The following is an 11,901-nucleotide window of genomic DNA, read 5'->3' as shown; positions in this document are numbered from 1 at the left end:
CGCTATTTTGATATTGCATTCAGCAGAAATATGGAGCCAGTTTGACATGCTTTCCACATCTTCGCATTCACAAAAGGTCCTAGGCATCTCCAAATGATCAGACAAACACGTGCTGATCCAAAAACGATGCGCGACTAGCGTACTTGGGGTCTGCACGTTCTGAGGCAGTAACTGTGACTCGGATCATTATTTACTGAAAACCATCTAACGATGTCATATTCGTATATTTAAAACTCCAAAACATACTCCACTACATTTGATTCTCCGTCCATAGAAAGGGTAGATGAAATCTAACAAAGCATTGGACATGATAGTATACCACCAGAACTCTTTAAAAGTGGGGGTAGCTGTGTGGTAAAGTACAACTCTGTGCTGATCCAACAGATATGAAACGAAGAAAAACTTCCGGAAGGCTGGGTGAAAACATCATTTATCCTATCCAAAAAAGAAGGCAACCAGCTCGTATGCAAAAATAACAGAGGCATCTCAGTATTCACAATTCATTTTTGAGATGAGATGGATTTTAAAAAGGTGGTTTTAGAGCTGCGCAATCTACAATAGATCAAATATTTACGGTCAAGAAGGTTTCAGGGAAAAGCTGGGAGTATAATGTTGACGTCTACCAAATATTTGTAGACTTCAAACAAGCTTATTGTATACAATATTCCTACAATTTGATATACCAGCGAAATTGATTCGGCTAGTGTGGGGTCAGAATATGCAAACCAGCATATTTGTCACTTAAACAGGGTCAAAACAAGAACAAAAATTGGACCCTATACTTTTCAATTTAGCACTCGACTTCCCACCGATAATAAATAAATAATGACTTCCCACCGATAATAAAGAGACGCATTGTCTCTAGTTTTTTACTCGGTGCAAAAGAAAGGCTAGAAGGCTTGCTAAGCGTCAGCGAAGGAAGTCGGAATTGGGATAAATATATGGTTTCGAGTCACCTTGGTAGAGTATAGCGCGTCAACCACATCTACGCGTTATTGTTCTCCGTTATCTGAAATACACTTCTGCTCCTCCCCACGATTTCCAGATATCCCTGCACTCCATCTCTACTGCTCTGCGCCAAGTGCCTTCAATAATAAAGAAGGATAAATGCACACCAAGAAAAGGATCTGGGAAGAATATTACTATTGACGAATTTTGGAAATTTTACATATCAATTTAGAAAGTAAAGGGTGCGAATGGAACACAGACAAGCATCCAGGTGGAAAATAAAACATATTAATCGGTTCTTCCCCTTTCTAAAGTTAAAATTCATACACAGGAAGGCGAAGCTGCACATCTACAAAATGATCCTCACATCAATGCTATCGCTGCCACAGACCGTCAGTAAAAATTCTGAATGCAATTGAAGGAAAGGTTCTATCCAGAATATTAGATGCGGTTGGCGTACGAGAAGAGAGACGCATCAGATACAAAAATGAGTTGTATGGAATCGATAGTGAACTCATTATTTACTGAAAACCATCTAACAAAGTCATATTCGTATATTTAAAACTACAAAACACTCCACTACATTTGATTCTTCGTCCATAGAAAGGGTAGATGAAATCTAACAAAGCATTGGACATGACGGTATACCACCAGAACTCCTGGAAAGTGGGAATAGCTGAGTGGCAAAGTACAACCCTGCGCTGATCCAACAAATATGGAACGAAGAAAAACTTCCGGAAACTGGGGAAAAACATCATTTAGCCTATCCACAGAAGAAGACAACCAGATCGTATACAAAAATAACAGAGGGATCTCAGTATTCACAATTCATTTTTGAAATGAGATGGATTTTAAAAAGGTGGTTTTAGAGCTGCGCAATCTACAATAAATCAAGAATTTACGGTCAAGAAAGTTTCAGGGAAAAGCTGGGATAATAATGTTGACGTCTACCAAATATTCAAACAAGCTTATTGTATACAATATTCCTACAATTTGATATACCAGCGAAATTGATTCGGCTAGTGTGGGGTCAGAATATGCAAACCACCATATGCTCCTCCCCACGATTTCCAGATATCCCTGCACTCCATCTCTACTGCTCTGCGCCAAGTGCCTTCAATAATAAAGAAGGATAAATGCACACCAAGAAAAGGATCTGGGAAGAATATTACTATTGACGAATTTTGGAAATTTTACATATCAATTTAGAAAGTAAAGGGTGCGAATGGAACACAGACAAGCATCCAGGTGGAAAATAAAACATATTAATCGGTTCTTCCCCTTTCTAAAGTTAAAATTCATACACAGGAAGGCGAAGCTGCACATCTACAAAATGATCCTCACATCAATGCTATCGCTGCCACAGACCGTCAGTAAAAATTCTGAATGCAATTGAAGGAAAGGTTCTATCCAGAATATTAGATGCGGTTGGCGTACGAGAAGAGAGACGCATCAGATACAAAAATGAGTTGTATGGAATCGATAGTGAACTAAAGTCGCCCTGCAAAGCTCCCTGAATATCCTGTTGGGAAAATAGATGGAAAAAACTCAGTCAGAAGACCGAGGAAATGGAGGGAAAACGTAGTCGACACGTGGCGGTGAAATACCATCAAGAAATTAGAGGATGCAGTCAATGGAACTAGACGGTTAGATTGAAATATTAAATGGTATGATGCGCGATGGTTTTATCGCGGCATAGATTTAGAATTGAATTCTACAGGGTACACGCATCGATTTCATGAAGCGGTTATAAGCCGTTTCCCGAAACTAAGTTATGTTGAAAAATAGGGCGTTGTCAACCAACACCGAGTGATATATATACTTATATGTGGTTGCCATTCACCCCATGCTGGTGTATAGTGCGTCAACCACACCTACGCGCCATCGCTCGCAGTTACCTTTAATGCGCACTCCTCCTTTACTGTTCTGTGCCAAATGCCTTGGAGCGGCCCACTCGTCGGGCATCTTGGGAGAGTGGATTCCACTACATGGCGTGACCAGTAATGCAATTGTCGTCCCTACTTAAAATGAAACCTATCCACCGCCATTTACGTCTTCCGATTACAGTGCGTACGTTTGCTTTCTTGAAATCTATGAAAAGTAAGTACAGCGAAGATCTAAACTCCGTGGATGGAAAGTTAACCGCTGACGTCCGTCACAGAACCATCATGCAAGCGTCACTCCCACCATCAGTCGCAACGGTCAGTAAATCTTTCAACCCTTTCCGTCCATCGATCCGTTTCCACGATTCCGCAGTTACCCAGATCTTATGATGCGCCTTCGGATCGCGGCCGACGACCTGCATAGCACCCGAGAAAAGAGCACTTTTGATGACCCAATGCTCGTCGATATTCTCAGGCGGGTTACTCAGTATATCTCCCATTCGATCAGTAAGATAGCTCTCCCGAGCGACAGCAGGGTCATACAAGTGGTCGATGTTAAACTTTGGGGGTTGCAGCTCTCCAACCCTACGGGAAGTGGCGGACACAATACGCAAGCGAATGCAGGCGACCATCAAATGGTGTTTCTTTTCGATTCCGATGTCAGCGTCTTTCTTGTTGCGCACATCCTAGAGACAACTCCTGAATCTACTGCTGATCGCGAATTGATCTGATTGATCTGACATTGATCGGTGATTTTGCGAACTACATTGGAAACTACCATCTTTCTAATGATATACCAGCCACTTGAATCCTTAAGGTGCTAAAGCAGAAGTTTGCAACATACAATATTCTAATCGTTTCCAGGAAAGAATAGAGACCACCTTTTCCCTCGAAACTAAAGAGGATTTTATAAGAATGTCACCAACCCGGGCGGGAAAGAATCTCAATCTGGATCAGGCAACTATTATACAATTTATTATAGAAGCAGTATGACCCCGGCATTTATGCGTTCATGTGAGGCCTTCACTGAAATGACTACGTCCGATATAACCGAGATCGACATTGAAGTGGCTCTTGACTTTAATGTCAATCTCATGCAAGACATAGAAGTTGAAATAGAATCAAGTTCTGGCTAAAGTAATTTTAAAGCACTGGCACGGTATTGACAAATCATTTTATTCAAATAATTGATAATCCGGTGTCCGGATAGCTGAGTGGTTAGAGCACAAAGCTATCGTACGGAAGGTCACGGTTCAAATCTCACTGATGGCAGTGGGATTTGTATCGTGATTTGACGTCGGATACCAGTCGACTCAGCTGTGAATGAGTACCTTAGTCAAATCAGGGTAATAATCTCGGGCGAACGCAATGCTGACTACATTGCCTCCTACAGTGTTCTGTAGTGTATCGTTACGGTCTTGAATGAAGTGCTCTAACACACTTCAAGGCCCTGATCCAATATGGATTGTTGCGCCAACGATTATTATTATTAATTGATAATCCAAACTTAGTTGCATCACTTTTTATCAAAGGGGGACTTTATCTCAAGGGATCAGTATGCTTCCACCACCCTGTTTACCAATTATTGCTTCAGTTTTCTGTGCAAAAATCTCAAAACATGAATAGCTAAAGCATAAAAAATGCCCAAAAGGCCCCAGAGAAATATAATGGGAACAGTGCTGTAAAGTAGGCTGTTCACCAAAAATGAGACATCTTCACAAAAGTGGCCCCTGACTCAAATCAATCAAATTTAGTACTTCTCCTTGGAATATTCATGAAGATTTGCAGCTCATCTGGAGAGATACCAATAAGATGTGGAATCTGTCAAGGTTGCTCTCTAAGCCTGCTGTGCTCTTGTTTACCATTGAATCCCTTATCGCATCTTTTGCACGAAAGCTAAGTTAGGGATACTGACAATAAAGAAATTACTTATATATTAGCGGTATGGATTCAGGCGAGGTTTAGAAATACTTTGGCATATTCCAAGCAAAAACATCCGCATTAGCAGAGAAATTTAGGTTGCTACTGGAATTTGAGTTGCGTCTGATCTTATTTTGAAAGCTGGGCTGCTCTGGAAAAATAAAGTCATGGCAATCAAAACCTTCGCCATTAACTTCCTTTCGGAGTGATAGAGTGAAGTATTCCCGAGATGATTTCTTTTACCTAAAATTTCATGCCGTTATTATATCATTATATGTTCGTATATTTTTGTTTCATAAAATTATCTGTAAAACAAATTCATTGCAAAGTCGTCTAACTTTTACCGCACCCTATAGAAGCGATGCTGGTTTAGTGTGCAAAACAACAATAAATCAAACCAATAAGAAATAGATAAATATATATACTGTTTTCACTAGATAATGCTATTTAACGTATGGGGTGTACCTGTGCGCATACGACTCGGACTTTTCTTTTCAAAGCAGATTGTTGGGAAGTAGAAAGAGGAAAGAAATCTTGCTAACTATTCACCTGCCTTTCGAGTTTATTGATTTTCATATATATTGCCAAGGTCATTACCCTGATCATTTAGATATAGTACACATTGGAAGTAATTCACGAAATTGATCAATAAACTGAACACTTTCATTTAATCTATGTAATGTATTTACATTTTTTTTTGGCACTCTTCCGGAATGATTCTTTACAAATAGTCCTAGAACCGGCTGTATGCAGATCTTATGGATAATATATATGAACGAGACTTTGTGAATGAGTAATATTACTAGAGATATAATCGAGGGCCATTTATTTAGGCTAGATTTGTTCGCACCGTTTATATACATATAACGTTACTTTCGCTTATGGTTTTGAATGATATCTTGAGTCATCAAACGTATAAATTAGCCTCATGTCCAATTATAGGATCCGAAGTATAGACCAAGATTTTACATGACTGCGAAACTAAATCCGCTCGCAACCCTGTAATACTTTCGATCAATTACCTTTCCATTGTTTATTCTGCTTTATTAAATATATCTGTAATTGTGGTATCTGTAATTGTCGGTATCCCGACGAAATTGATAAGACTGACTAGGTTGACCCTGACAATGTGCGAGGCCAGATAAAAGCAGCAGGATCACTCTCAAGACCATTCGACATCAACAACGGTCTACGACAAGGGAATGCGTCATGCGTCCTCTCTAACCTGGCCCTCAAGAAAGTGATCCGTGATGCTGAGGTAAATGCAAAAGGTACGATCCTCTTTAAGTTCACCCAACTACTGACCTACGCTCACGATATCGACATTATGGGAAGAACCACCCGAGACGTACAAAGTGCCTTCATCCAGATCGAGCAGGCGTTGATTGGTGCGAGATCTTGGGCTGCATATCAATGAAGGTAAGACAAAGTATATAGTGGCAACGTCAGCATCGAAAACCAACCAACTAACAACATCAAACCGCACTGGTCAAACAGGAAGAATGAGTATAGGAGAATACAACTTTGAGACCGTTGATAATTTCTCCTATCTGGAGTCGAAAATCACAATCGATAACAGCTACGATGAGGAAATCCGCGCCACGGTTGTTGTCAGCCAACAGAGCCTATTTCAGGTTACAAAACTGTTCCGCTCGAAACGTCTCACCATAGGGTCAAAGCTCTTACTGTACAAGACTATGATCTTGCCAGTCCTCATGTATTCATCGGAGACTTGGGTTCTTAGCAAGAAGAATTGCGAACTCTTGGCCGCGTTCGAGAGAAGAATCCTCCGAAGAATTTTTGACCCCCTACATGAGGATGGACGATTCCGTAGCCTACATAACGACGAAATCTATGGACGATACCATGACCGTCCCGTTGTGGATAAAATCCGGCTCAATGGGTTACGGTGGGCGGGTTACTTTATCCGTATGGATGAGGATGATCCAGCCCGCAAAGTCTATAAGGGCAATATCTATGGTAGAAAAAGAAGACGAGGCAGATCCTGCCTAAGATGGGGCGATGGCGTGGGTCAGGACGCCAGACAGCTTTTAGGGATATCGAATTGGTGGACCTCGGCGCAAAACCGGGATGTCTGAAGTTCCTTATTAAGGCAGGCCTAGACCGGATACCGGTTGTTGCGCCGTTGATGATGATGAATTGCGTTTACTCGGAAACATCGGTCTTTTTGAATGGAAGTTTGAGATATGTTCCATTAAGCTAAATAGGCGGCCTCTACATTTTAGTACCCAGATCTGTGTCAACTTCGGCCCAATTTTTTATTTCACTAATTACTATTATTTTTCTTCACTCGAATAATTTTTTTTCTTTTAATAAAAGCCTGAGGTATGTACTGTTAAAAAAAATAACCTAAAACCTACATATTATTAAATTCTCGATCGTAATAATCATATCCTAAACAACAACCCATCTTATTACGCCTAGTGAAGGAAAAAACTTTAATCGAGAATGCCTGGTAACCATATAAAATCTTGTATTCGATGACTTAAGATGACACTCAAAATCTGTCGCAGTCCATTAGAAATATTAAATGATTTTCTTGAGGTGAATTTTTATTACTATGGGCTAATGTTCTTCGTGAATGAGGTTAGCCTCGTAAGTGGAAACCAGAAAATATCTTATATCCGTATTCTGTTAGCACAACTGATAAACCTTCGCATTCAAGCAGCTTGTAATTCAATTGGTGGCATCCTTAACTTGAGAATAGGGAGCAGCAATGCTTAACTCCACTTGGTACAAAGGGATCATATAGTCGGAGTCACTAATAAGTTCAACTCTTGTCCAAATCCAAATGGAGCAGCAACGCTTAACTCCACTATTAATCAACTGACTGTTTTCTTCGATAAACTCTGTATTTCCAAAACTGGTGTTTCTTCACCTTTTCCTAGAACTACTTTTGCCACAATATTGTACATTACTTTTCAATATTCACATCATTATTTTGTTCTGACACTTATAATACTATCATGTCTTCTAGGCCAGGAGTATCTGTATGTAAACAGGATATCGGCTAGTCGTTCTCTGCTCGAACATACAGCGACCTTCCACGGGAGTTGGCAGTTTTAGTGCTTTAATCTATTTGAGTTTTGCCAATGGAGTTACTGCAAGAAGACTACATTGGAGATTCAACTTGCATTCTTTGAAATTTTATGGAGACGGAAAGGGAAATAGGAGACGGATACTAGTATCTACCTGCGCTAACAACTATGTGGACTACATGAGTATACTGTCCAAATGTCGCGACGAGGAGGTGTTGGGTAAGACTTTAATGGCTAGACTCAGGTGTTCCACAGTACGAGTTTGCAACGCTGTAAGAGCCGATGACAGGACTTACATTAATAGGCAAAATATGGACACCATCCAACAACTGTACACCTGGGTAGCACTTTTTTAATTGGAGGGTTTCTGAAAAAAAAAATAAAACACGGTTCTTTACGTATATATCGTTCACACTTCAAAATTTATTGTAAATTCCTAGAATCATAAAATTTTACTACAATGCAGGCAATAATATGTAGCAACGCACTGGAAAGTTTAGTGGAAATTCTGCTATTATTGACAAAATTATAGTAGATCAAAATTGTCGCCTTCGAGTCAAATTGCTGCGCCCTAAAACATAAAAAGTCAATATAACAATCAATTATAATCAATAATATCGGACATACTTAATGTATATACATTAAGAGCTGTGTACAAATGCAACCCAAATATTCTTGCACAAAAAAATCCTCAAAATCTTTCACACCTGAAGTGCTAAGCCTCCGGTTTCCGGCTTGTTTCGTTGAACCACGTTTCAAAAGATAAATATTATTTTTTCAGCTATGCTGGCCAACTGTGTTATAAGAAAAATAGATAAGATTAGTGAAAACATAATCCAAAAAAAGATTACCAGTTGATGACACTAACAATCGCTTTTTCCGCGGAACATTTAATAGCAACTGCAAAGTCCAAAGGTATTCATTTGACAGCTACTTGTATATTATCAAATTATCTCCGGTCATGCATTACACTGCTTAGATCGCGAGTAAGTTCTCAATGTCTTATCAAAGTGGCAGAAGGTTATTTCTTCCCAAGCCTATCAGGCAATTGTTGTTCATCTACCGCACCAGCCATGAAACGTTTAAACGATAAAGTTGCAATAGTTACAGCATCCACAGATGGGTAGGACAGTAATTTGTAAATAAATCGTACTTTACTAACGCTATTGTATTATTTTTAAGCATTGGCTTTGCAATTGCGAAGCGGCTCGCACAAGAAGGGGCGAAGGTCGTGATTAGCAGGAGGAAGGAGATGAATGTCCAAAAAGCCGTGCAAGAATTGAAAAAGGATAAATTGGAAGTATTCGGACTAAAGTGCCATGTTGGGAATGCTGCCGACCGGAAAAGATTATTTGAAGAAACTATAAAGAAATATGGGAAACTGAACATTCTTATCTCGAATGCAGCCACAAACCCTGCTGTTGGACCGGTCCTGGACTGTGAGGAAGGTGTATGGGATAAAATTTTCGATGTGAATGTGAAGTCTTCTTTCATGCTTGCAAAGGAAGCACTTCCTTATATCCGGAATCAAGGAGCAGGTGGCAGTATTGTATTTGTGTCGTCGATTGCCGGACTGAATCCATCTCCAGTAAATTGTTATTCGACAGTACAGTGTGATTTTCTCTCTAAGTGATTTTTGCAGTTATTAGGAGCCTATTCCGTAAGCAAGACAGCTCTGTTCGGTTTGACCAAGGCAGCTGCACAAGACCTCGCAAGGGAAGGCATTCGTGTAAACTGCTTAGCTCCAGGAATCATCCAAACTAAATTTTCTTCTACGGTAAATAAGAGAATGATGTAGTATTTTCGGAATAATTGGTTTAAACCCTCCTTAGTTACACGAAAGCAAAACTGCAAACGAAGCTGCCCTTTCCACTATTCCAATGAATCGTCTGGGTAGTTCGGAAGAAATGGCTGGAGTAGTGGCATTCTTAGTTTCGAATGATGCTAGTTATATTACCGGTGAGACAATCGTTGCTGCCGGTGGAGCGACCAGTCGGTTGTAAATAAGGAGTCAAATTAAGTGCAGGCAGGGAGTACTATATAAAAGGTGCTAATTAAATCTGCCTCAAAATTAATTCTGTCTTCCGAGAAGTTATATTGAATTACAAGAGTTTGAATGGTATAAAACTGAAGGTTACGTTTTATGTTCAAATTGTTTACAATGGATAAAGACTATTAAAAAGAAATTATTGGTATCAAAGTTAATTTTTAGGTAATCAGAGCGGCATGGCGAAATAATATAGGTTTAATTCGTTCGGTTCAGTTGAATGTCTTACTACTGTCACGAAATGGGAAGTATAGGTTGCATAATAAAGTTTAGTTTTCATATTATAAATGGACAATTAAAGTAAATCGGTCCAGGGTTATTCCTTTTTGTGCTCTATACGAACAGTTTTCCCTTTGCTGTATCTGTTAGGTTACGTGCCGTAGATGCTAGGTGCTAATAAATATGAATAATTTTACCTGTACTCTGTTTGCTACGCTTCGTACTGTATACGCTACATACTGTTAAGTATGAATACTGCTTTAGGAGGTTTCCGCCAAGAGGTCCTGATTCTCAATGCCATTCCGAGTTGGTGACGTGTTAGATAATCGGTCTCTAAATCTCTTATCACGTAAAACTATTAAAAGAAAAAGTTTCCAGTTTAACTATAGATTTTATTTATTTAAAGATAGCAGACACGTGTTTTGGACCTGTCCTTCGTCAGTCCTGGTTTTAAAACAATTTATATCACTTAAGTCTATAGCCTTATATACCCCAACCTGTTAGACAAATTAACGTGATAACTAATATTTAATTAAGTTTTCTGAAATTGTGATACCTCCTTAATTACTTACCCTAATTACCTGGAATAAGGTAGATGAACAATTGCCCATATCGGTGTTCAACAACCTGACGTTACTCTGTTTAAATATTTCCAGACTTTCTACGGCATCTAGTTTGTGGACTTGATGCATTTTTTGTATAATATCCACGTTGCCCCATGAAATGTTATGGCCGCTGTCTACTATGTGTTTTGCGACTGCAAACTTAACATGCCGTAGTGAACTCTTTGTCGCTAGTTCCGCTTCTTTGGTATGTTCTTCGAATTGTGTTATGTGTCTGCCCTATATATATACTGATACATTACGGGCATATGATTTTATAGATCCCGCTCTTTTCCTCCTTGGATTTCGGATCCTTTACGTGTTTGTTGAGACAGCCCCTACTTTAAATCCTAGGCCACAACGAGGTGTATGTAATACTCGATCTCACTGTTGTCTTATCTGCTTGGCAACGACTTCAAATGTTTCCTGTTATTGATAGCCTATTTCTTCCTTATCATAGCGTCTATAATGATATATGATATATCTCGATTTAGTTAGTGGGATGTTTAGCATTCTATGTACCATGCTGTGGAAGACCGCGAATTTATGCTGGTATGAATGGAAAGAGCTGCTGAATGACTCGTTGGAAGGTTGTAGGCTTCCTGAATATATCGAACTCGAAGTCTTCCCCGTTTCTAATTATTTTGTTGTCCAGGAATGGTATTTCTCCCATTTGTTCAGTCTCCATCCTGAATATAATATTTTCATGGAGTTTATTGATTTTTTCTAGCAATCCATTCAACAGCGCTTTGTCCACGATGGCAAGTAAATCATCAACATATCTAATCCAGAAAGTGGGCATTATCCCACGCTGTTCCATTAGTTCCTCTAGACCTGCCATAACATTTGCGTTCCTGTGGTGAAATGTCAAGCGATGACGGCTTTACGGTTTCTTATCAGGGCAGAGGCAAATCGTCAGACGCTGCCTCACCTCTGCCGTGGGAGCAGTGTGACTGTAGCGGCTCGCAGATGTTAAATGCTCGTTTATATAATTCGTAGAACACGACATGACTACGAATTATATTGAGCGCAAATCCGCCTTATTGACCAGAGCTGGCCAAAGCTGAAAATATTTTGAGAATGATGGGGTCCTAAGTTCGCATCAACTTAATGCTGGACGGGACCAAATGGGGAGCAACTTACTCCCTCTTTCCTGGTCCACGGACCCCTCGCTTAGGGCTTGCACCCAAACTCATCATCGATTGACATTTCTGTGAAGTTTG

At 39.8% G+C, this 11,901-nt stretch overlaps 1 protein-coding gene and 1 long non-coding RNA gene across 2 annotated transcripts; one reads left to right on the top strand and one right to left on the bottom strand.

Annotated features, from left to right (window-relative positions):
* Positions 1 to 7,657: 7,657 nt before the first annotated feature.
* LOC119650049 lies at positions 7,658 to 8,803 on the bottom strand. The gene is made up of 4 exons (XR_005249230.1): positions 8,662 to 8,803; positions 8,438 to 8,604; positions 7,965 to 8,381; positions 7,658 to 7,873 (listed from the first exon to the last, which is right to left on the bottom strand). It is a non-coding gene; the product is annotated as an uncharacterized LOC119650049 (long non-coding RNA).
* LOC119650048 (dehydrogenase/reductase SDR family member 4-like) lies at positions 8,535 to 10,032 on the top strand. Its single transcript, XM_038052533.1, has 4 exons — positions 8,535 to 8,933; positions 8,993 to 9,398; positions 9,453 to 9,587; positions 9,643 to 10,032. Exons 1-4 carry the CDS (start codon positions 8,668 to 8,670, stop codon positions 9,811 to 9,813), a joined length of 978 nt encoding a protein of 325 aa, XP_037908461.1. The 5' UTR covers positions 8,535 to 8,667; the 3' UTR covers positions 9,814 to 10,032.
* The last annotated feature ends 1,869 nt before the right edge of the window (positions 10,033 to 11,901 follow it).

This window comes from Hermetia illucens, chromosome 2, assembly GCF_905115235.1.
Source record: "Hermetia illucens chromosome 2, iHerIll2.2.curated.20191125, whole genome shotgun sequence".
Classification (NCBI taxonomy): domain Eukaryota; kingdom Metazoa; phylum Arthropoda; class Insecta; order Diptera; family Stratiomyidae; genus Hermetia; species Hermetia illucens.
Note: the sequence above shows the minus strand (reverse complement) of the source record. Positions and strands in the feature narration are given on the sequence as shown.